The sequence below is a fragment of the Mchenga conophoros genome, linkage group LG13 (genome assembly GCF_057382185.1).
Source record: "Mchenga conophoros isolate Kocher_MC1m ecotype Shallow Benthic linkage group LG13, M_conophoros_male_GT1.1, whole genome shotgun sequence".
Lineage (NCBI taxonomy): Eukaryota > Metazoa > Chordata > Actinopteri > Cichliformes > Cichlidae > Mchenga > Mchenga conophoros.
The window spans coordinates 5,028,686-5,055,283 of NC_140538.1; the positions used below are offsets into that span (position 1 = coordinate 5,028,686).

A 26,598-nucleotide genomic window follows, 5' to 3' on the forward strand; every position below is an offset into this window, starting at 1 on the left:
AGTCAATAAATTCACCTGTCATAGCTTTGAGTTCTCAGTTCTGGGGCAGAAAACCCTCATTTAGTGGCCATGGCTTTAAAGGCAACACTGACTTGGCTTTGCTCACTTGCAGGTAAACTCATATTTACATATGTTTATCTTAATGTGAGATCACAGGCAGAGTGTACATGAGGAATACAAATATGCAGCTAAAGGAAGATTAAAATGTAAGGTGTAAAAGAGAAGATGAATATTACATTGGGGTTTTATTTATGTTTGTGTGCCTGGTTGCAGTCTTGTCCTCCTGTGTGGCTCATGAAACTATTCCGCTCAACTGCAGCTCACAAGCTGAACTCTGGGAACGTTTGTCAGCTGATCTCAGTGCAAGTTATTAATTTGTCTTTCCACATACATGCATATAAATACAACTCACGTCATTTACTTACTTAAAATTAAGTGACGGTAAAGAAAGGAAAGGAAAATAAATAACTTGACAATATTCTCCATTTGCTTTCCATATAAACTAAATTGATATTAACCAATAGGTGGCAGTAGAGTGTGGCGAAAACCCACCATCTTCTTGGACTGCACAGCAGACAGCTGCACTGGAGCTCTACATGAGGAATCTGACGGATACTCTGCACAAACACCAGCTGAAAGGTAGGAGGATGAGCCAGCGACATGTGCGACTGTGTGTGTTGTTTCTGCATTTCACTTCAATTCTGTTAGAACAACTATAAGTGTTAGGCTTTAGTTACCGTTGCAACATAAATATAAAATGATCAATGTTTAAAAATAAAGGCTGATATGAATGTAAATATAACCTAACGACTGATGTTTACAGTCTATAATTCCACATTTGTTCTCATCTCAGTTTTGTGCATTGGACCTTAAAAAGAAGCCAGTTCTGTCAAAAACGCCAGAAATGTGTGGTTCTGTTTCAGTTACACAACCTGCTGCTATACATGAAGAAGTTATTGATCACGGTGTTAGCAGTTTGATTAGAAACATTGACTAGTACTGCTGATCTCACAACCTCAGGTTTGCTGAAATGTCTTAGACGCGACCATTTCTTAACTGCACATCGCATCCACTTGAGTCCACTCAAAGTATTTCACCCTTTCATTAAATTAGTGGAAGATACATTTAAAAGTTGACTAAAGTATATTTTTATTTATTTAGTGTTTAACTGTAACTGGGATGAGGGTGAACCAGTGTCAAAAAGAATATATATTGTGTTTTCTTGACCTTTGGTGTTATGGTTTATTATCTTAGTAGTAATCCTGAGTTTATTCTATGTTAACCTTTGTACATTTAGGCTCCCGTCATGTCTGTGTCCGCTTCTGTATGTGTTTAGGTGTGTCAGTCCTTGTCCCTTATCTCCCTTTTCTGTGCCCATCTTCTCTTCCTTGTGTGTGTCATTCCATGTTTCCCATCTATGTTTATCTCCTTAGACCTTCTCATTTCCCCGAATGTTGTGTCCTCCCAGTCCCCAGGTCATGTTATGGTGTATTGTCTCCCTTTGTGTAATGTCTCTCTCCCTTCCTCACTCTTATCTTTCTCCCACTCCTTTGTGATATTCGACAGTTTCCTGTTTTATTTTGAAAGCTTTGTGTTTTCATGTTCGGTGTAGTTCCCCTGTGGCGTCTTGTTAATTCGTATCAGCTGTGTTCCCCGTGTGTTCTCATTTCCTAGTAATCCTTCTGTGTATTTGTGTCAGTATGCATTTCCCTGTGTCCTTCCCCGTGTATTTAATACTCCCGTTTGGGTCCTATCCTGCCTGCACACAGACGTTTCATGACATTCATAGCTTAGTAATCCAATTTTAGCCATCTTAAAATAATTGTAACTCAGTTGTCAACAAAAAAGAAGCACTAAGCAAGATCATAACGTTTAATAGATTCATAAGCGGCAGTGCAAATACATAAATGCATTTTTTTTCTGCATAAAATAAATATTGGTGCTCAGCAATGGCATTTTGGCCTTCATGCAAAGGAGAACTGCCACGACTTGAATGTCAATTTTCAACCATTTTTAATGGAGTTTCATTCACTCAAGCATAAAATGTATTTTTGTATATTTAAGGGCCATTAAAAAGAAAAAAAAACAAGTCTCTTCCCAAAAGCCCATTTTGAGGCGTGAAAGTTCTTGAATATATTCATTAGAAACAAGACGCACTAATAAAGTACCACCGAACAAGAAGCAGAATGTCATTAACAACTAGATGACTAATATTTACTTTAGTTTGCGATTAAAATGATCCCCCAAACTGAAATTTATGTTTATCCAGATGAGTAAGGATCACATTAGAGCTCCCACTGGACCCTCCTCATGTTACTGAGTCTGAAACATAATTGGGAACCACATCCAGAGGCTGGTTATGTTGGGGTGTGTAGTTGAGTTTAAGGCTAGATCCATCCATCCATTCATAGCCCGTCCTAGCTGCTATAGTTCTTTATTACTAACCTTCACTACTCCACCTCATGGCTGTAGTGCAGGAGGAGAGCACGTCATCTACTGATCGGAAGGTTAGTGACGTCAAAAAAGGTGCACACCTTTGACGTTGTGTGACTAAATCTCTGTTTTCCTCATTCACACTTAAAAGCAAAAACCAACTTTTTGAAAACTTCACCCTGGGAGCAGTTTTTAAAAATCTCCATTTTCAGTGACCCAAAATGCCGTTTTTACATGTGGACAAAAGGCCCAGAAGCATATAAAAAGCTGCATTTTTTAAATTGCCTGTGTAGGTGTGGACGTAGCATAAAAGAGTTAGTAGTTTATTTTATTGCTACCTTTAATTTATTGCTGTTCATTTTTATTTGATTAATTGTTTACAAAAGGTTTGAGGTGTGAAATAAACTACAATGGAGTTTGAAAACAAAATATAGGTGTATGTGGCTGGAGGAGCGCGCAAAGATGTTCATGTAAAACAAAGGGGGCCTAGCAAAAAAGGTTTGGAAACAACTGGTTTCAGAAGTGCTCTAGAGTACAAGAAAATGAGCACATTCCTTGAGGAATACTTGATGAAGTGGAATCACTGGCACACGAGTGGTTGGTTTGGAACTGAAGCTTTATTAAGATGAACTGTAGTCTACTATGCATAGAAGGACCCTTGAAAGTAGTAACTGCCAAGTGGCTTTTCATGTCACCCTTAACTTTACTGAGGAACACAATCCCTCTGAAAATAACATTTACATTTAAAATAAGGTTACTTTCCCTGTTTTTGAACAGAAGCTCTGGTATAATGCAGAACTAAAGAAACAGGAAAGACAGAAGAAATAGACATCTAATATATAAATGTTCACGATTCATTGATTTACAGAATGCCAAGGATCTGAGCCAACACAATGCAAGGAAGCTGAAGTGCCAAAAAACGGGGGGCTAGCATGTGCCACTGTTGCCAACAAACGTTACTGCAAACCCATGTGCAACTATGTAAGTGGTACACGCATGTACCAGCATCTGTCATATATTTTTCAGTTTTTCATGATTCATATAGTGGAAAGTGGGATGAGTAATACGAGTCTTTTTTCACAGGGTTATGATTTTGGTTTTCTGAGAAAAAGACGTGTTTTTGATGAATGTAGTGGGCAAACAGGATATCAGTGGCAGAGCCAGTACGTAGGAGGAAACAAGCTGGCTGAGTGCATCGGTAAGGCAGCAGTTTATTCATCTCTTATTACTATGAATCTGCAGCTGAGGGAAAAGCAGGGAGTCGCTCCCAACGACTCAGTCATATCCAAATGTGCTTGCAATTTTCTCTGCAAAGTTCTTTTTCATTGCATTTTAATAAGTGTAATCTTAGTGGCCCTAAACAGAGAGTTTAAATACCAGAAACTGTATGTAAATTTTAAGATATGAGGTTGAACTTATGTCTTGCTCTTGCTTTCTAGAAGCATCTATTCAAGTCTCAGGAGCAACAACTGCATATTTTCCAAAAGATCAGGACTGCATAACAACCAAGAGCAGCAGTCAAATGCAGAATCGTATCCTTGAAGATTTTACTGCTGAGCTGAAGGGTAAAGGCATACAAGGAGAGCTGAAGTATGCCTGTCTTGTATGCGGTTAAACATGACAGAGAACCGTGTCATGAAAATGGGTATAAAAGGACCTCCTGCTGCAGTAAAAACATTTTAATAAATACTTGAACATGGAGTGTTTTTTTTCTGGCATTTGTGCATATGGACATAAATATATGTTTGCATAGTTTCACACTCTACAGACCCTGCATTTTCACAGTGGCTCACCACTGTAGCAGTTATTTTTCATAACCCGTGTGCACTTAAAGCCTGAAAATATCTCAATATTTTTCACCTGTTATTAGGACAAAATCCAGATTAAAGTTTACACACTGGCGGTGTATCATGTATCATAATGAAACAGTTTAATACTAATATTATACTGGCCCCTCATGCTGTCAGATCAAAGGAACAGTTCGTTTTAATATAGTTTTATTGATATGGGCCAAATTTCAACATCAGTCACCTCAAGGTGCTTTATTCTGCCAAGATGCTGCAATACCACTGAGAAAACCTGAACAAAGTGAAGACCCCCTGCATGCAAGCACTTGGTGACAGTAGGACGAAACCTCTGGCAGAATCAGGCTGAGGGAGAGGCAGCCAGCTGCCACAAACGGCTGAGGGTGAAGGCAGAAAGACAGGACAAAAAACATACTGTGTAAAAAAAAGACAGATTAATGATAACGAATGATTAAAAACAGAGTGTGAAAAGAGATGAGTAAAGAAGTGCATCATGGGAAGCTCCCAACAGCCTAGGCCCATTGCTGTGTAACTAAAGGAGGGTTCGGGTCACATGAGCCAGTCTTAACTATACACTCTTTAAAGTTCGGAGTGTGTTTGTCTCCAAACTGTTCTTCATTGGATGTCGAAATATATTGTAAGGGCATACAACGCACGTTGAAACTCTATTTTCACATTTGTCGCGCTCTGTGATTAGTATGTAAATATTATTGTGCAGCTGTTAAAGGTGCTTATGGAATTTTAGGTAGTAAACTAATAAAAGACAGAGTAGGCAAAGCAGTTGCAAAGTCTCACATATTTCTCTCACAACCAGTATTAAGGTTTTTAACTATATGTGTAAAAGATGCTGTTATTTTAGCCTTTTCTAAAACAGAGCAAGAGGGAAAGACATGCGGCGAATGGGATGGACTCAAACCCGGGCCGGCCGCTCTCAGCTGTATGGCATGTGGTGGCCTGCTCGACACACTGAGCTAAACAAGCACCCAAAAGCTGCACGTATTGAGATTACAGCATCATTGAACTCTAATCGACTATTCTTCCCTTCTCTGGCTCAAAATACGTCCTTACAGGGACACCTTTTGGTAATGTAGGTACTATACATTTGACAAGACAAGATTTCCTATGTTACTCTAGTGATACCGAGATATCATAGTTCAAATGCTACCTTATGTCACATCCCTTTACAGGTGGCACTGCAAAAAACATAAAGTTAAACACGTCGCTGATGCAAACATGCCAAAAGAGTTTGCCATCCTCTGCCCCTTTTTGACATTAATAATTTATCTGTTGACTACTCCTATAATAAGTAATTTAAACTTAGATTTTTAAAGTTAAAAGAAAAACTGGTGTACACAGCAGAGTATATTGGTTATTACCTCTGCAACTGGAACTATATTCAAGACAAGCTTTTCAACCACCCTCTGGAATTCATCTAGGTCTTCATCTTTGGTGGAAAATGAGGTGAACCTAAACAATGCAAATGCATCTGTGTCAATGCAGCCGCTTAAATATCAATAAATAAATGGCTGCATCTCTTCCATTTACATTAACAAAAGCAGATGTCTTACCACCATCTTCACTGTTCTTCCATCTGACTTCATTTGACTAACAGACACTCAATATTCATGTGCTTGACAGCCATATATTGATGAGAGCAGCCATTAAAATGAGGTTAACCACCCTGTCAAATGGACTGCTTTGTCTGCTGTTCTGTCTGCTCTCAGTTTTTGCAGACGCATCCAGATGTAGCTCACCGGGGTCGAGGTTAAAAAGTCAAAATGAGATTGCAGGATCTCATTAGGTAGCCATTGACATTCCACATCATTCTAGTAGGAGTCACTTTAATCAGAGAGAAAATGCCCCACAGCACGACCCTCTGGTGTAAGCTGGCAGACCATCTAATTATCAATTAAGGAAATAACTGTCTGTGGACTGAATGATTAATGGTGGTAAATTGTAATTGCACAGAGCTTCCATTGGGTGGCAAAAGCCTAAATATTGCATCTTAAGCTTCTGTGTTTTCTGGCTGGTAACTCACTCACTCAAAACTTTTATTTACCCATGTACTCCAAATTTATTATTGATCAGTAAGTTTAATTACCCAGCTAGAAATGGAAGAGCATGGCAACCTTGCTCAAAGCCCTAACCCTCAGCTTATCTAATCTTTGTGTTGAACAGACCTCGTCTATGAACCCTTATTATGATTGTGACTTTACTGTTGGACCAGTGATGAGTGGCTGTCCTCTCTAACAATCCTATAGCTAACTGGGAGAAAACTGCAGCCATTTTTTTTTAATCAAAAAATGTATTTGTTTCAGTCTGGTGGTAAAGAGCATACTTAAGCTGAAAAAGGCAGCATTAGATAGGTAGGTATCCAGGGAACAGGATATGATGAATGTTATAAATAATAAAAATAAAATAAAATGCATGCAGCAATCATGCAATGTCTGTTCACCGCTGTTTCAGTAGGCATGATCTGATTGGACTGGAATGTAGCAATACCATATTCTATACACTAGAGGGCAATATAAAATCACTTTTGGGACAAAACTTTGAATACCTTTTTTGCACGTGTTTGTGAGTAGTTACATTAATAAGAATCATATTTTTTATATAACTTGTTGGTGTTATAAGCAAGGATTAGACACATGGAAAAAAGGATTCATACATTTTAATAAACTTGTTTTTTTTTTTTCTCAGAAATGGGCACAAAAGTGTAAAGACCAACAGAAAGAAAATATTCAATCCACACATAGAAAAACAAATATTATCCAGGGCTTAGTTAAGACTCTTAGGAGATAAAGAAGAATAAAGACAGCAGGGAAGCAGAAACTAACCGTCTGTAAATCAGCATCTTTGTTTTTGAACATAAGACAAACAAGATAAACTTTGCAAATTATCAGCGTGCCTAACCTAACACTTCTCAGCCCCTTGGCTGCTGTCCAGCTTCTGCAATTAAAAAAGAAAGGAAAAAAAATAGGTTTACAAAGAACAAATGTGACAATGACAAATGTTTTGCAAATGAATAAAGATATGCATTTTAGCTCATGTGTTACATTTGGAAGTTTGCCCACAACTACCTTTCAAAACATCTAAGCAAATTTGACAGCATCTGTGTATGACTGTCATGCTAAAAAAGGGAAAAAAATTAATGGAATAATTTAAATAAAAGCCACCAACTTGAATTTCTGAGCTTAGTTCCTCTCGCAGATGCTCAAGTTGTCCTTCTTTGTGCATCTCCAGCTCCTTCCTCAGCCTGGCAAGTAAATAAAACCACGTCAGTAACAAAACATAACATTTGGATAAACTTCATTTTTGCATGTAGAGTTTAAACTGCTTATTTTTTTCTGGTATATTGTTTTTATCATTATATTTACTTTTGCTTTGTTATTGTGTCCAAAATAAAAGAAATACATAACATAATACAATTTTCCCTCTAGTATTTATAATGGTGGGAACACCGAATCCACATGCACAAAATATTTCAAATGCTTTCTGAAAAACAACAAAATGAACACAATAGCTGCCATCTGTTAAACAGATTTCCCCTGAAGTCTGAGTTTACTTGACTGTTTGACATTTCAGATGAATGTTCAGAGCGAGGTGTTGTAACTATATGTGCAACATAAATCACAGCGTTTGACTCGGTGACTGTTTGTTTGCACAAAAACAATTTCACTACTGGATTAGGACTATGGTTCAACTAAGGAATTTACAATTTACTGTATCCCAGCATCCACTGACAATACATTTACATGAGTTAAAAACTGATGAATTATCTTGAAACAGATCCTACCAATCCATTTTCTGCCATTTATCTGGGTCAGCAGGGAAAAGTGTGGGCAGTCTGAGCAGAGATGCCCAACCTCCTGCTCCCCAGCCACCTCCTAGGGGGACACAGAGGCATTCCCAAGCCAGCTAAGAGGCATAATCTCTCCCGTGCGTCTGCTCTTGGGCCTCCTTCTAGTTGGATATGCACAAAACACCTCACACAGGAGGCATGTTGATCAGACGCATACCTAAAACGGCTCTTTTTGATGTAGAGGAGTAGCTTCTGTAACCTAACCCTGTTCCAAATGACTGACTCAGCTGCATTTGAATAAAGCACCAAATCCACACTTTTAAGCTTAAATTTCAAAACTTACACTAACTACTGATCTTATCTATTTCTGATTTTATCTGTTTTGATTTTATATACTGTTTTGTTTGTTTGTTAAGCTTAAATTTCAAAACTGATTTTATCTACTGTTCTGATTTTATCTGTTTTGATTTTATATACTGTTTTGTTTGTTTGTTTGTTTGTTTGTTTGTTTGTTAAGTGGGATTAGAGCTCTGGGTAGCTCCCCAACTGGGTCTAGACTGGGTCTAGAGAGTATTTTAAATTCAGGGAATTTAAAATAGAAAGTAGCTCGTCCACAGAAGGACTGGTAGCTCCCCTTACGATAAGGGTTCAGATCGCGCGAACAGGTGTGAAATGTGTGTGTTTAGTTAGTTTGTTTGTTTGCTTGTTTTAATCAATTTTAAATCATGCTTTTTATTTGTTTTTGTTTCTAATGTCTCTGTAAAGCACTTTGAATCACCTTGTTGTTGAATTGTGCTATACAAATAAATTTGCCTTGCCTTGCCTTCTGTAACCTAACCCTGTTCCAAATGACTGAACGCCTCACCCATCTTAGATTCAGAGCTATGATGAGGAGAAAAATCGTCCATGATACCTCACCCAGGACAGGGTTACCAGGCCCCACACTGGCCTTGGGGAGGCTTTTGCCAGTAAGCATCTACTGGCTCAGCTACAATGAGTCACTGGGGTAACCCTCGCTCTGGTGCTCTATGTATCAGGCAGCGTTCAGAGGTGGAAGCCTCAGAAGTCCAACGCCTTGTTGCCAAAACCGGTAACAGATCATTCTGTGATCAGCAGATCCTGCATGATGTAACCTTTGTGGCACACTAAGAAAATGAAGCCAGACCGAGGGACTGCAGTACTTGATAAAAGTGACTAAACCGCATGAGGCATAATTGTGCGCTGTTAATTCAAAATGTACACCATGTATGACAAATGTCACAGCTGAAGAGGAGGAGTGTAGAGACAAGCACAAACACTCACAGCCTAAAATGTTAGACTCTGCGGCTCCTCCACAAAGCTGCAGTCAACACTGCATTCTCCCTGTTTTGTGTATTTAGTAATGTCTCCTGGAGCTTGTTCCACAGATATAAGGATGAACAGAAGACCACGAGGGACGAATTTCTAAGTATAAAATGAAGTGACAGCAATAAATCAAGTGTAGCAATTTCTCTCACACCAAAATCATTCAAATGGAAATTTTTAAAGGCGGGTTGGGTGCTTTAAAGTGCTAGGCTGCAGGTGAGAAGAGACATAAAAGATGAGGACACACAGATGCAGAAGGAATGCGTCAATGAAAGAAAGAAACATTATGAGACCAGCAGAAAGCTTTTTAGTCTGGTTAAAGCCGAACTACTGATGTGCAAATTCAATTAGTAATTGGAAATCCAGACTTTTTATTTAGCTCAAATATGTATACGCACTGCTTAGTTCTCTTTTTCTAGGAAATCATAGCTGCTACACACACATGATATTTTTTTACCCCAGAAGAAATATGCAGAATTTTTCACTCCACATATTTAAAGGTCACGTTTTCTTAAAAAGTAGTTTTCCTCAGACTCAGAGTTGACGTTTTAGTCCCATCTATGTTCTGATTTATAGAACTTTCTATTCCTAAAAATGTTGCAAGAGCAGATTTTTTTGGACAACATTTTCTAAATGATAAAAAGAGAGGAATTAGACAGATGACGCCTTATCTGCATATTCAGCCAGGGTCATATTACTTTGTACTCGTAGGCAGATTTCGTCTGCAGCAGGTGAGTCATCCATCCACACATGCACATTTTCAAAACAAACACAGACGACAAATATAAAGAATAAAATATAATTAGAAGATAAATCCAAAATCACTGCTTTATGTAGGATATCAAAAACTATCATTTGTTCATCTGAGTGATGGTCACAGGAACAAAGCTGGTTTTACTGTGTTTATCCAGAAGAAACTGAAGCTCATAATGCAAAGGATATGCGTGGTCAGGTAAAGTCTAACATTAACAGAGTCATCTGCATACTTTTAAATGGTCCTGCTTCCACACCCACTCTGATACAGGACACAAAGGGTAGGAGTGAAAGCACGCAACCCAGTGTGACGCCAGTCCAGGGGCAAAGTCAGGAATCCAGCCCAAAAGATTTTTGTTCATGTCAAACTGTTTTTAAAAGTCTGCTGATTAAAACATGGAGGTTAAATGTGGTGAAGGCCGAAGAAAAATCAGAACATTTAAGAAAAGTTTGAACACATAAAACAACAACGATATAGAGATTTTCATGGGACTATTTTTTATATTTTTTAGTAAATGGACTGGTTCTTAAATATCGCTTTTCTACTCAATCTGAGCACTTTACACAACTTCTTCTAAACACTTTCTATCTAACATTCACAGTCTAATAGATGCATCGGAGAGCAACATGGGGTTAGTGTCTTACCCAAGGATATTTGGCATGCAAACTGGAATCGAACTGCCAACCTTCCAGTTAGTAGGTGACCTAGTCCAGTGGTTAGCACCTTTGGCACAGTAACAAGGTTCTGGGTTTTAACTGGCCTCTCAGTGCGTAGTTTGCATGTTCTCCCTGTGGCTGTGTGAGCTTCCTCCCACAGTCCAAAGACATGCATGTCAGGTGAACCAATGATCTGAATCTCTGCTAAATTGACCATATGTCTGAATGTGAGTGTAAGTGGTTGTCTGTCTCTCCAGCCCGAGCCCCCTGCGACCATGAACGGGAAAAAATGGAGAAATGGATGGAAAGATGGCGCCTGTGTGTTTGGCATGCCGTCTATCGCTCTCTTCTATTTGTTTTATTTTATTGTTTTTAGTCAATTTTGTGCAACATGTCAGCCCTGCATTGTTTTATGATCGCCAGACATTATTGGAAATAGGCTCATCTACCCAAGCTTTAGCTCGGTTTGGAAATGACAACCAAGGCTTTCTGCCTCCCGATTTGGAAGTAACACCACCTCACTGGCGCTCCTTACCATTGCCACTGGATGTGCGGAAGCGACACAGGAGACGAGGTAACCGTGGAGGTCGCCTTGTCAAACTGAGACTCAGGATCTCTTGTTTTCCTCATGAGCTTCGCTCAATTTGTCGATCCTGCCCGCTACTCTTGGTGCCGTTGCATGCTTTGGACCCGGTGGACTCCTGCTTGGTTCCTGTTGTGGGATCTCTCGAGAAGGGTTCTGCAAAACCCTCTCCTCTCCGACATCTGCGTTGGCGTGGAGTGGACCAAACAAACCTCCGACCTGTGGATCTGGTTGTTGCTGCCTCGGAAGCTCCCGAGCCAATTCCTCTCAGGTTGGGATTAATTAACGCCAGATCGGTGGCAAATAAGACATTCATTTTGAAGGAATTTTTCGCTTCCCATGCACTGGATTTTCTTTGCTTGACTGAAACTTGGATTCCACCCGGTGAGTTAAGTGCCTTTTCTGAATTACTGCCGGCTGGTTGTGCCTTTTTTAGTGTTCCGAGAGTTTCTGGTCGCGGAGGAGGGCTAGCTGTTGTTTTTAAGGCACATCTTGACTTTAAGCAGCTATCCCCATCAACACGCCACACCAGTTTTGAACTCTGTTTGTGTGAACTGGGCCATTCGTCTTCGCTGTTGTGTGCGATTGTTTATCGGCCCCCAAAATATAACAAGGAGTTTTTATCCGAGTTCTCAGAGTTTCTTGCTGACTGTGCATCACGGTATGACCAGATCCTTTTACTTGGTGATTTTAATATACACGTCTGCTGCCCGGGGAAGCCCCTGGCTAAGGACTTTCTGGACTTAGTGAACTCTTTTAACTTTATTCAGTCTGTTAAAGGTGCCACTCAAGAACGTGGTCACACACTGGACTTGGTTTTATCACATGGTTTATCTGTCCAAAACGTACTTGTCGAGGATGCGGTGTTCTCTGACCATATGCCTATTTTATGTGATATTGTTCTTTTTAATCCTGTTCTTAAGCGTGCTGTACCTGCTCGATGTTATCGTGCTTTTGGCTCAGATACTGCCGAGCGGTTTTCCATATTGTTTGACCAATTTATTTCTTATCCTCCTGAGTTGTCCATCTCAGATGGATTAGTTTCTTTTTTGGATTCTGCTTGTAAATCTGTCCTCGACGCTGTCGCTCCTTTTATATTCAGACAATGCAAGCCAAAGGCTAGTCCTTGGCTAACTGATTTTACCAGAGCCGCTAGAAAAGAATGTAGAAGATGTGAAAGACGGTGGAAAAAAGATAGGCTGTGCGTCTCTATGGAAGCTCTTAAGACTAGCTGGAAAGTCTATCAGAGAGCAGTAAAGGCTGCCAAGCACTCCTATTTTTCTCAACTTATTGCTGCCAGCTCGCATAACCCTCGTGTTCTATATAACACTATAAATTCTGTACTTAATCCGGAAGGCTATATTCTTTTGCACTCTTCTGCGGTTATGTGCAATAAGTTTCTTAATTATTTTGTGGAAAAGGTTGCTAGTTTGAGACCTCCGACTCTACCTATTGCTGACCCAGCCATGCATGGTTCTTGCTCAAGTCTGTTCTCTGCTTTTCTACCAATTGTTTTATCTGATTTAGAGAAACTTGTGTTGAATGCTAAACCGTGTGGCTCTCCAAATGACGTTGTTCCTCCCCGTTTTCTTAAAAAGGTATTTCCTATCATCGGACCACATATTCTGAACATTATTAATACTAGTCTTTTGTCTGGTCAAGTACCTAGGGAATTTAAGCATGCAGTCATACATCCTTTACTTAAGAAACCAGGCTTAGACAGTTCAGTCATATCAAATTTTAGACCCATCTCTAAGCTTCCCTTTCTTAGTAAGATTCTGGAAAGGATTGTTTATACTCAGTTGATGGACTACTTGAATGACTCTAAATTGTCAGAAATCTTTCAGTCCGGCTTTAAGCCATTCCACAGCACGGAGACAGCCCTCGTAAAAGTTATGAATGACATCCTGATAACGACAGACCGTGGTAAATATGCAGTGCTGGTCTTGTTGGACATGACAGCTGCATTTGACACTGTGGATCACGATTTGCTGATCTCCCGCTTACAGCACGGTGTGGGAATTACTGGTTCGGCACTTTTGTGGTTAAAGTCCTATCTTTTAAATAGGACATTTTGTGTTAAGTTGGGGTCGGCTTCATCCTCTGTGGCCCCTCTGCTTTGGGGTGTTCCACAGGGATCTATTCTTGGGCCGTTATTGTTTTCATTGTACCTCTTGCCTCTTGGCGCGATTTTCCGAAAGCATAAAGTGCCATTCCATCTATACGCAGATGACTGCCAGCTCTACTTACCTCTTAGTCATTCTGATAGTCTCCCAACTGGACCTCTGCTTGACTGCCTTACTGATGTCAAAGCATGGATGGCAAACAACTTTTTAAATTTTAATGATCGGAAGACAGAAGCAATTTTATTTGGCCCAAATCGTTCTTCTCATACTCTGGATGTTGATCTTGCAGCTTTGACTTCCCAACTAAAGAGTTCGATCACAAATCTCGGAGTTAAAATTGATTCTGCACTCACCTTTGATGACCATGTAAACGGGGTGGTAAAATCAGCATTTTATCACCTCAGACGTTTATCAAAGGTTAAGCCCTTTCTTTCCAAGCGTGACTTGGAAAGCGTTATTCATGCCTTTATTACCTCACGTTTAGATTATTGTAATTCTCTTTTAACAGGGGTTGGGCAGGGCACTTTGTCACGCTTGCAATTAGTGCAAAATGCTGCGGCACGATTTTTAACTGGTAGAAGAAAATTTGATCACATCACTCCGATTTTGGCCTCTTTACACTGGCTTCCAATTGAATTCAGGATCCGTTTTAAAGTCCTTTTATTGGCTTTTAAATCTCTAAATGGTCTGGCACCTGTTTATTTGTCTGATTTGTTGAAGCCCCACGTCCCCACTCGTTCCTTTCGGTCAGCTGAGCAGTTGCTGCTTTCGGTCCCAAAGTCACGGCTGAAACTTAGAGGAGACCGAGCGTTCTCTGTTGCCGCGCCGATGCTTTGGAATAACCTTCCTCTCCATATTAGACAGGCTGCATCAGTGCCAGTTTTTAAGTCTTTATTAAAAACCTATTTTTATTCCCTGGCTTTTAACTCTGTGGGTAACTGACATTTTTATTTTATTTTATATATATATATATATATATATTTTTTTTTTTTAATTTTTAAATTTTTAATTTTTTTAATTTTTTATTGTTTTTTAACTTTATTGCTATGTCTGGTTTTATTACTATGTGCATATTAGTATTGTACAGCACTTTGGTCTACCAGGTGTGTTTTTAAAGTGCTATATAAATAAATAAATGATGATGATGATGATGATGAACCATTTTTTGCTATTGGGGACATAATATTAAGTCCTAATCATGTGTAAAAAATGCATTTACAAAAATATAATGAATGGAAGTTGTGATGATGATTTTATTGCCTTAATATCATTAAAACTGGGCAAGTTTCACTGTGATATGTGTAAACTGAAAGTTTTAACGTGCTCTGCTAGTGTTTGCTTAATTAAACCTAAGATTAGAATAAAAGGGAGAAAGAAGCTGTTACTACTGTAAAGTTTTAAAAATTAGCACTTTTGCAACAATATCTTGGAAGAAATGTAATAACAATGACAAGTTTTAAACAAAGCAATCACATAAAGTATATCAGATAAAGACAGATCAAAAATGCACTTGAACGTAATCACATATGTGAACTTTATGGACTGCTGCTCCTCAGTTACAGACTGAAACAAACTTCTTCTTGTGCCTTTAAAAGCAGTCTGCGCTTATGGCAGCAGAGTTAATATTTCACACTATAATTTCATAAACATACAATTGTGTTACTCAGTTCAGTTTGTCTCTGATAAACCATTGGACTTTGATCCACGCAGCGTGACGCCTTGGCTGTGATTGAACTGTTATGGCAGTTGTGGAGGATCCATACTGAGCTACACCTGAATTGAAGACGAACGAACCGTTTCTGCTTTTATTGGAAGTTAATGAAACAATAAAACAGCCTGCCTAAAATTGCATTTTCACAGTTTGAAAACCAACAGATGCGTTTTAAACTTTATACTTCTCTCTGGAACTTACAAATCCGATTTTTAAGGCGACCAGGCTGTGCTTCAATCGACGCAATAATGTCCCTAAAGCAATACTCATTTGGCATTTTGGCTGTTGGTGGTCTCTGCTGGCTTTTACTGGAACTCTACAGAGCTATGACATCTTTAAATGAACACTCATAAATAATTTGCCAGTAATATGTCAGTGAAGAAAATCCGACACATAATAAAATACATACAGCTCTTATATAATCGATTCCAATCACATAGGTGCATATTTCAAGTATCTTTCTATTGTGACAGTGTCCAGTCTGCACCAGCAGCCACTGTTTTGCACACTGAACACTTTTTAAATGACTCTTGCACTCTTTCAAATTGACATGCATTCAATTTCCAACAATCAATAAGCGGAGAGTTAAATATGCGTTTTAAAGAGACGCTGCAGTGGCTAAAGACAGGATTGATGGTTTCAGTTCAGAATGGATGATCATAAGAATGGCTACGACAGGAGGGGGTGTCTCCGCCAAAGCTACATCCTCAGCACTTCCCGGGGCTAATAAGCCCAGCGGTAATGAAGGACCTAGTATGTTTAATGAGGCTGATGGATGAACAGGACATGCCACGCACATGCATGATTTAAGATGATACTAAGACAGAGAGAGTGAGAGAGAGCGAGAGACAAAAGGTGGGCTAACAAAAAAAGGAAGCGCACATGAAGATTAATATATAGAGAAATATAAATAAAGCACACCAAAGGGAAGCAAATGTTTTTTTACATGCCCTTATTCCTTTCCTCTTTAATATCTTTATTTCAAAACCTGAAACAAAACTGATCCGTGGTATTGTGGAGAGGACATTATCCAAAGTGGCAGCATCAGCAACAACAATGACCCTTCCTTCCTGGAACACTATTGATCTCCAACCTTTAATTAAATAAAGGACGTCTCTCAATGTAGCAACAGGGTGAACCTGTTTCAATACGTTTCTGTAGGAAAGAATGTAATTTATGCCATGCATCTATACTGTATACTGTCCATCTGTACTGCAATGGGAGCACATCTCTGTCCTAAATGTCGTTCCGGGTGCTTTCTGCCGCTTCTTTTTAGTGTTTAGTTTTATATTTAAGTATTCACAATTCTTGTATTTGTGTGCGTAAGGAAGGGAATGCGTGTTTGTGTCTGTGGGTGCCTGTTTGTCTATGCCTATGTGTCAGGTCAGGTCTAAGACTCTTTCTCTTCTAAGCACATCTCAGGTTACTCCAGTGCCCCAACCCGCCATTGCGTTGGTGGTTCCCGGTGTCCGGGGCTGGGTGCTCGGGTGTGTACTGGTTTGCTTCCTGGCAGCCGCTTGGCATGGCATGCTGTCATTTTTTTTTCCTCTTTTCTTTTCTTCCCTGCTATTTTTTTCTCAGTCTTTATGTTAACTCTCTCTCCAACTTCACTTTCTTTCTTTTTTTTTTCTTTTCCATCCCCAGTCTTGTCAGTTATGGTCGTAATAATCCAAAATAAAGAAATCCTAATAAAATTCTAATAAAATATAACTATGACGCAGACCACTGTTGGCCTTTCTTTGGCCTTCAGACAGCAATTCTGATTGTTACACTGTCAGACAGAACAGGGGAAAAAAATCCATGTATATATTTTTCTTGTACTTACTGAGAAATAAGAAACATTAAGACATGTAGCTTTACGGCTACAGCACAAAGTAAAAACAGATTTAAATTACAACAACAACATCGTTAGAAAGATTTGAATGGAAATATGAATGAAAAATAGAATAAAGAAACTGAAAAGCAAAGACAGGCTAAATGAAAACCACATGGATCAAAGGCTATGGATTTCAGTTTAAATATCTTAGCAGGATGAACACAGACTGATTATTCAATGGAGATGGATGTGTTGGTACAAAATGTCCAGACAGGAACTCCATGAATAACCATCTGACACACTAGAGGTTAATCCGAAAAATCAGAAACAGCAGGAACTATGGGAAACAGTATGACATATCAAGGAACTAAATCCACAGGAGGTGACGTGGAACTGCTCATGGCTCAATGAGACACGAAAAGTAAACTAAAATTAAAGCAAACGACTATCAAAGTAATACGGGAAATAACTAAAAGGGGAGCACTAACAAAGTGACAGAGACTTTACTACACATGGGGAGCACAGGGGAGGCACGTTTAACTGACAGAACAAATACTATAAACACCAAAGTAACTGGAACAGAAGCACCAAAGTGACAACGCAATAAATAAACAAAGAATCAAGCTAAAGACGATTATTCGTCAACACAACTTAGGAGTTCAAAAACAGAGAACCCAGGGCTGTGACACCCACATATTTATAATTGAATACTGAACTGCACCGATTAACAACTATTAACAATGTAATATAACTGACAGAGAAAACTGTGAGCACAGAGGGATCTTGATGCTTAGCTTTCCTACATGTGAAGCACGAGTTTGGTCCTCTTTCAAACAACCCATATGGAAAAGAGATAGTAAAAACTTATATGTGATTACTCATGAAAGTGGCCACTTTCATGAGTAAATCATATAAGGCTTACATGATTTACTCATGAAAGTGGCCACTTTCTCATTACTTTCATATATTTTTTTAGTAAGTATCCAAAACATACAAGTTTCATTATATAAATTTTCACGGGATCTTATATCTGTTTTCACTCTTATATGCTTTTCATACAAGTCTCACACAAGACAGATACAAACTTTATAAGATTTATATATATCTTTTCCATATGGGAAATGTCACTTTTAAGCTGCTATATTCATGGAAGCTAAGCTCAGAAGCTTTCTGAGAGTGTTCAGGTCATTTTACACTGAAAGTGTCCAAGTGACTTGGCTAACTGTAGCAACTTGTTAACAAGTAGCTAATGTTAGCTTTTTAACACCAACTGAACACAGGATACTAAAACAGTCATCTAATGTTCTCAAGCAACTCGTCAGCCCTCAATTTTATATTGTGCTGTTGACTGTTTTCTCTGGCTGTGAAAATTACTATGATCAGTGCCTCCTTTTGTTGTTATTTAGGCCCTGATAACATTTGATGATACTAACAGAGTTCAATATGTCATGCTATAAATGTCACGGTCCTGAGTCTGGTGACTCAGTGTTTATGTTTTTGTTTATTAATATTATTTGATTCAGTGATTTCTGGTTATACTTTAGTGATTTTTAGATCTTAGGTTTTGTTACTGTGCCTCCCTTGTGTTCTCTGTGTCAAGTCAGTTATGTTTTCTTGTCTGTTCTTTCCTGGTTTCTATGTTCGTGCATCTCCTCGGTCTTCTCTGTCATCCGTGTCTCCTTGTCAAGTCTGCGTCTGGATTGCCTGTTTTGTATTTCCTGTTTTACTTTGACGGTCTCGTGTCCTGTGTTCACTGTTTTGAGTTTAGCTTCCACCCTGTCTCGTTTGGTCAGATTAGTCACAGCTGTGTCTCCCTCCTGTTTCCAATTCCCTCGTCACTTCCTGGTGTATTTAAGCCCTGCGTTTTCGTCTGTCCGTGTGTTGTCATTACCTTATGTTGCTGTGTGTCTTGCTGTGCCTTTTTGGTCCTTATCACTAAATGGTTCTTCTGAGTTTCTAGTTTTAGTTTGTAGTTCCAAAGTTTCTATTTTTATATTTATATATTTCTAGTTTTATTTATGTTTTCTTGTATTGAGTTTTGCACAGCCATTAAAGCTGCCTCCTTCAGTTAAACCTTTCGTTTCAAGTCCTGCATCTGGGTCCTACATTCTGCCTGCCACAGCACGAGTCATGACAATAAAGCTCATACCCACTAGAAGATAAAAGAATGATGAAATAACTGTATCTGACAAAGCAGTCTCCCTAAAGTTTCCGACATCTTCAACATCTCTCTGAGCAGTGCCGTCGTTCCCACGTGCTTCAAGGCCACCACCATCGTCCCCGTGCCCAAGAAGTCTTCTGTGTCCTGTCTCAACGACTACCGTCCGTTGCACTTACACCCACCATCATGAAGTGCTTCGAGCGGCTCGTCATGAGACACATCAAGACCCTGCTGCCCCCCTCACTGGACCCACTGCAATTTGCATACCGCCATAACCGCTCAACGGACGACGCCATCTCCACTGCACTCCATCTTGCCCTGACACACTTGGACAAGAAGGACTCACACGTCCGAATGCTGTACATAGATTTCAGCTCAGCATTCAACACGATCATCCCCCAACAACTGATCGGAAAGCTGAGCCTGTTGGGCCTCTCACACACTCTTCACACTCCTGCCATCTGAAAAAAGGTACCGAAGCATTCGGGCACACACATCCAGACTGTGCAACAGCTTTTTTCCACAAGCCATCCGTCTCCTCAGCAAAAAGGGACTGACTGATACACACACACACACACACACACACACACACACACACACACACACACACACACACTATCACTCAGGTTAACTCAACTACCTCAAAACATTGAGACTGGACTGACTAATCAACACAAGCGCAAACACACTGACCTACACCACCAAACCATCGTACACACCAACCTGTAAATGCTCTTTTGCACAATATTATTACTGGACTTTTTGCACTAACTTCTGTACTTCCTAATTTTTGCTGCTACACTAAGGAATGTTTACTGTTCCTCCACTACCTCAACTCATCATCACAAAACCTTATTATTATGTTACGTTGTGTTTTTCTATCATTCTGTCACTTTGCTGCTCTGTTTGCACATTTGCACGTGCGCTTTATTGTCTGCTGTCTGATAACAAAAAAAAAAGTCTTCCTTAGATAGTTAGATAGTTAGTTTTTTGGGTTTTTTTTGTTAATTTATGTTGTAATTTATGTTAGGTCAGTCTGTCTTGTCTCTGCTAGCCAGCTAACTAAGCCTCTTAGTTAGCTAGTTTAGCGTTTTCTGTTAATTTATGTTGTAAATTTATGTTGCATGTAGCACCTTGGTTCCTGGAGGAACGTTGTTTCGCCTCACTGTGTACTGTTAAACTGTATATGGTTGAAGTGACAATAAAGCCAACTTGACTTGACTTGACTTGACTTTGAGGAGCCTTAATGGTAACAGATTCAATACTTTTCATTTGCTTTGAAAGTCAAAGAACTACTGTTAGAGAAATCCAAACTATTGAAGTGACCTAAAAAAAACAGACTTCTGTGTAACATGGTTTTCTACATGTGACATGTATGAGTGTGTTTGAATTCCTTTATAGATTATTCCAGTTAAAGCCACAGACAGCAGACACGAGATCAGACTCCATTTTGGCACCTCGAGCTAAGCACTTTGTGAAATGCGGTGATCAGAGATCGATGGGAAACTGCAGGCTCCTACTTGTAGATTTCAAAATATCCATCATACCCTGATTTAACATCTATTTTACTGTAAATGCAGCAATTTACTAAATGAACATGATGCATTACTATGCCCATCGTTTATATACAGTCTGTGGTTAAAGCATGATTTATTATTCCACTAAAACCAAAGCTGATTAAACACTTAGCTTGAATGCTAAGCTTTACACTGTCATCATTAATAAATATATCAATCACAATAGCCTCAGTTGGTTGTTTTTCTCCAGTTGCTGACAAAATGAAATAAACTCCAGATCAAAGCCTTAATTAAACCAAATGGCCTTAATGTGCTGTTATTTACACTTCTATGTTTGGACTCTACCCAGCAGGATCAAGACGGAGAAAAAGGCAAGACAAGAACTGGGTTTACTGGTCTATTCAGCCCTTCTTGGTATGATCCAGATCTCCCATTTGTAAACAGTTTAATTTAAAAGCCAGAATGCTTGGCTCTGCAGCATTTCTTTCGTCTGTCTTTTTCTTAAGTACATTTACCGTTGTAAGAATGACCAAAGCTGATAATACCACTACTGAGATGGAATTTTTTGCAGTTACACTAAAGAAAACCACAGGGTCCTGCAGAGAGGGGACAGCGGTTGTGCTTCTGAACACCGAGTCCTCCGACAGCATTCACAAAACAAAATTCTCAACTAATTAAAAATCACAGCTGCTCAGCAAGGAATGTTTAAAACGCCAGGAATCTGTGGAAATATTGTTAATGAAATGCTGAGAAGCCTAATGCTGTGTTTTTATGTAATTCTGCTCTTTTATGTCTTATTTATCTGTAATATTTACTGTGTTGGACCTCCCAAAGATTATTCTGTGACATGATGTAACTGCAAGTAAATCTGGTACTGTAGATTCCATCTATGTGTCCAAATGCATAAACCTGCCTCAGCATCCAGACAGTTATCCAGCACTCACCTCAGACAGGAGCTGTCAGTGAGAGGTTTCTGACTGACAAGCTGGCTCTCCAATCTCAGAGATTCTGTCATTGCTTCAGCCTCACTCAGCTGCCGATCCAGGTCTGCAGTCAGGAGTAATAAATCAAACATAAGACGACGTCACTCAGGGAAGACAGACACATGCTGTAGCTACACGGTTAAAACAACAGAACAAGGTTTGGATTATACAACACTACAACTGTTAAAGTTTCTTATGAAGCGCCTTGAGGCGACTTTTGTTGTGATTTGGCGCTATATAAATAAAATTGAATTGAATTGAATTGAATTGAATTATTCTAAAGGGACTGGTATGGTTGTGTGTTGGTCCTACACAGAGCTTGCAGACTGTCATGCAGCTGTGTACCCTCACCAAGAGGGCAGTGCCAAAAACAGCTATGTGGGCTACGCTTCTGTGTTTGTCGATCTTTTAGTTAAGCTCCTGCCACAAAGAAGACCAAAGTCATGAAAGACAAAGAAGTTCTCTGTAGTGAAGTGAAACTAAATGTTAAAAACAACAAAAACTGTCCACTGCAGCCAGTCTGTGCTTCTCATTCTCTCATACATACATGACTTACTCATGGAGTAACACAGTTCCTGTCTTGAGACCATATCATAACTATATTCTATATCTGTATTCTATATCGTCATGATATGGCTCATCAATTTTATTCCTCTGTAGTAGCTACAGCTACAGCACCCTTGTTCTTGAAAGCCTGAACCAGTACACCACTTGTTGGGTTTATCTAGGCACAAACCCCGCTGGAACACGAGACCAACAACTGCACGACAAAACAAGGCAAGAAGGCACTCTCTGTGTTTGTGGCTCGCAAGGGAAGTCAATCAAAGTTGAGGAAAAGATTCCTTCACCTGAACTCGACCAACTTCAACTGATTCCTTCGCTACAGTTATTTTTATTGTCAGCAAGCAATCATTCATGAATATGCAATTACAAATACACGTGACATTCTTAAAACAGGCATATCTGAGCAACATCAGTGTCTGTATTCTGTGTGTGTGTGCAGGTGTATGTGTGTGTGTGTGTGTGTGTTTCCAGCCATTCTATACATAGACATATGACCTTTCAGTGAACTTAAATTGTATGCAGAAGTAAGCATCTTGCTAAACTATAAAAACAGGAACTTGCAATAGGTCATATCTCAAACTCTCAAACTCACATTTAAAGGTGTGAACTCTGGCACTTTTAAACAGAACAGGACAGTCTGGTTTCAAAAGCTATAATAGAATTATAACATCGAGACTGCTTCCTCTCATCTCATGGTACACAAGTGCACACAGAATCTTATCAGACCTAATAAGGATATGATTTTTATCAGCATACGAATGGATATATATTTCTAAGGATAAATGACAATCTTAAATGATTAATTCTGACACCACTTTTCTTTCCTCAGACATCCTCTCACTCTCTAAGACTTTGTGAGGTTCTGGAGAGCTCACACAATCTCTCATGTAGCTCAGCTCCATGCCTCCACAGGTATGTCATCTGTACCAACTACCTTTCCACTCTTAATCTTTTGATGGTACGTTGAATTTTGTTACGTTCTTTCTCTCACTTCCTGTTTTAATTTGTTGTCCGTTTTCTTACATTTTATTTAATTGCTAACTTTTTTCAGTCTGCTGCCAGTTTTCTTTCACACCTGTTCTACATCAGCCAATTACTCACCTGTGTATTCGTGTGTGTTCACTTTCCCATTGGTTCCATGCCAGATTGTCTTGTTGGCAGTCAAGACTTCCAGCCCTTTCTTATAATTCTAGTATAAGCTTTTCTTCTTGCTTTGTTTTGCCAGTGTCTTTATTTCATTTTTATTATCTTCATGTACAGACTGGTTTTTGGACTTTGTTCTGCCTCACCTTTTGGATTTTATGTGGTAAAACCCTGGACAGAAACAAAGTTGTGGACTTTTGGATTTACTTTGACATGGAATGTTTGGCTCCTCTTCTTAGAAAGGACTTATTACAGTATGTGTGTGTACAGCCTCCTTAACTCAGATTTAAAAAACACGGCAAGCACACCCGCTCAACCTGTTCATGGAGCCAGAAATATGTTGTAGAAGATCTAACATCTGGGCTCAAGATTAAACTGCCTTGGCAGACCAGCTGAATTATAAAATAACTGCTGGTCTGGGTTAAAGGCTGTGTGAATGCATGTGGAAAAATTAAAGGAGCTTACAGAGGTCCTTTTAAAAATATGGCTATGGTCTGTTTTGCATAAAATGAACCTTCGCTGCTCACCTTCGTCGATATCATTCAGACTCTGTAGTTCAAGCAGGAGTGCTCTCTTCTCTTCTGCAATGGAGCTCATGTGACTGTTTGTGCAGCTCATCAACTCCTTCTCTAAATTATAGAAGAGGAAAAGATAAATCTGCAAAGGTTCTCATGGATTGAGTAATAATCACCAGAAACTCTATAATGAATGTATACTGCTGGACAAAAATACAAATACATAATGCAAAGGTTGTCATAGGGGCCACAACCTGAGTTTAAATCACTTCATATTAGGCCTGTATAAGAGCTGTTAGTTATCCTAACGATTACATTAAAAACATGAACACAGTGTTTTTGTTTGGCTGGTTTCAAACTGTCAAGAAAACCTTTGTTACATTAAACTTGTTTTCTAAAACCTTTTTTGATATTTAACCTTTACTTTACCTTTGTGTGGTTAAATATCTAACCACACTTTAATAGATATATATGTTCACAGCACAAGTATTAATAGTGCAGCAAATGCCAGGTGTTTGAGTGTGAGCTTATATAATTATTATAAGTCCTGAGCTCACTAACCAACTTAACACAGATTATACTGGAATCTTGGGTGTTTAAACAGATATAGTTTCTTGCATTTCTATATTTAGCAGGCAACTGTTATACTACTATGAGATGTCTGGGCTCATACACAGTAGATGTAGCAATTATTCATTTCATTCAGGACCACTTCAGTCAAAAGAATATATCTGTACCTGAGCTGAGGTGACGCAAAAATTTCCCCGTTGTGGGATCAATAAAGTCTTATCTTATCTTATCTTATCTTATCTTATCTTATAAAATGATAAGCTGGGCAGGAGGTGGGATGCAAAGCAGCTTGCAGCTGTGTGGCAACAGCTTATATAGTATCCTGAAAATCTTACAGGACATTGATCTGCAAACAGAATATGTAGAAGGGTATAGGGCTGTTCGATATAACGATATATATCGGATGACGATATAAAAACATCTAGCGTTTCATTTTACACTATTGTTTGTTTCGTGGTGTCGCAAAATAAACTGTTTACGACAATATTTGTTCATCGTTCTGATGGTCACTGTAGTGGCTATATTAATTTCTTAAAGTTCTCTCTTTCTCTTAAATGTAATATAACCACATTACTGATGGACAAGCACCTGTTTTTATGCGTTGTCATTAGCAACAGCGACGGTAACACCTTCGCGTGTCCGCTTGTTTATGTTCCACTTAAACCTTTCACAATAAAGCTCAAGATCCTGTTGAAACTTTTCAAAATAAACTGAATCACGTGAAAGAGCAGATTATTTACGGATGAGAGTAAAAAAGCGCCGCCAGGTGCTAAAAAAGAAACCTTAGACCCAAACGTTAGAACAGGCTTTTCCCCACAGCACGCCATGTAATAAATACAAAGAAAACGGCGGCCGTTACAACTTATGTCTAAAAATGTATAGTTTCATGCATTGGTTAAAACACTCGGCTCCGGGTAAAGGATGCGCAGCTGGAAACACTTCACGCAAGTCGAGCTGCCTGAGATTCACAGAATTTACAAAAAATGTTAAATTTTTGTGATTTATATCGTTTGTGATTTATATCGTTATCTTATATCGGGATATAAGATTTTGGTTCCCAACCAGCAGTGAGCTGGCAATGAGATCACCTGATCTGCCAAATTAGGGCTTTTTACTTGCGGACTAAATCAATACTCAACTAGACCTGACATGTTAGTGACTATTTACAGATAGCTGGTGGCTGTAAAACAAGCCCAAATAATCCCCCCCTCCACCACCGTCCTTGACAGATGGTTTGCAGTGTTCGTGCTGAGATGCTTTCATTGGTTTTTGCCAAATAGGGTGGTGTGCATTATGGCCAGATATCTACAATTTGGTCAAAGGACATTGATCCTGAAGTTCTTTAGTTTGTTCAACTTTTCAAGCCCTTTTCAATGCCATAGTCTTTAAGATAAATCAGGACACCCCTCCAAAATAGGCATAGCTATTCAGTCGTTTTCTAATTATACTGCCATGAACTTTAACATTTAACATGCTAAGTGAGTCTGAGATGTAGCTGTAGGAATTTTAGCTGTTTCACTAAACCAGCAGTCCCCACCGGGCTGCGAGAGTTGAGGCTCGGGTGTGAAATTTATGGTTTTAAGGGTTTTTATCGTTAACTTGGTTTCTCTGGGTCTTTTCTCATGTGTTATGAATTAATCGTCTTTTTTTATGTACCGGTACTGGTTTTATTTTATTGTTTTTATCTGCGACACACCTTAAAGGCCGTTCAGTGAAAATATTGTCAGACCTAAACCACTCCGTGGCTCAAAAAATATTGGGGACCGCTGCTCTAAACGCTGCACGATCTGACCTTGGCGTGAATTTGTTGGGACATCCATTCCTGGGAAGATTATGGTAAATGTTCCAAACGAGCAAGCTGGCAAAATTTCTGTTTTTATTAAGGTGGTCACACTTGTTAATGATGAGTGAATCAAGTGCATTTCTTTACTAGCACCTCGCTGCTACTCACTCTCTTAACTCCCACAGAAGCAGAAAGAGTGTGCTGCATGGAGTCCTTGAAAACGTTCTTTTTCATGAATTATAGGCATTGGAGATCTATTTTGCCCATTTCTAAAATAACTAATAATTTCTAGAGCAGCATTCAGGGCCACATCTGTTTCATGTAACCTCTGT

The 26,598-nt window shown here is 39.2% G+C and overlaps 2 protein-coding genes across 4 annotated transcripts in view; one reads left to right on the plus strand and one right to left on the minus strand.

Moving 5' to 3' along the window:
• LOC146560726 (uncharacterized) lies at nt 1-8,859 on the plus strand. Its single transcript, XM_085296138.1, has 6 exons — nt 1-112; nt 274-362; nt 525-639; nt 3,302-3,414; nt 3,517-3,631; nt 3,873-8,859. The coding sequence occupies exons 1-6, from the start codon at nt 70-72 to the stop codon at nt 4,046-4,048; spliced, it is 651 nt and encodes a 216-aa protein (XP_085152264.1). The 5' UTR covers nt 1-69; the 3' UTR covers nt 4,049-8,859.
• The window catches only part of LOC146560727 (coiled-coil domain-containing protein 172-like), a 22,396-nt gene continuing 2,692 nt past the window's right edge, over nt 6,895-26,598 (minus strand). For 2 of the 3 annotated variants that reach the window (XM_085296134.1, XM_085296136.1), the window contains 3 exons: nt 23,926-24,027; nt 21,653-21,755; nt 6,895-7,494 (listed from right to left, as the gene is read on the minus strand). In XM_085296134.1, the coding sequence (XP_085152260.1) occupies nt 7,284-7,494; nt 21,653-21,755; nt 23,926-24,027 (416 nt within the window). In that variant the 3' untranslated portion in view covers nt 6,895-7,283. The remainder of the gene's footprint in view (nt 7,495-21,652; nt 21,756-23,925; nt 24,028-26,598) is intronic. The other variant, XM_085296135.1, reaches the window with a different exon arrangement.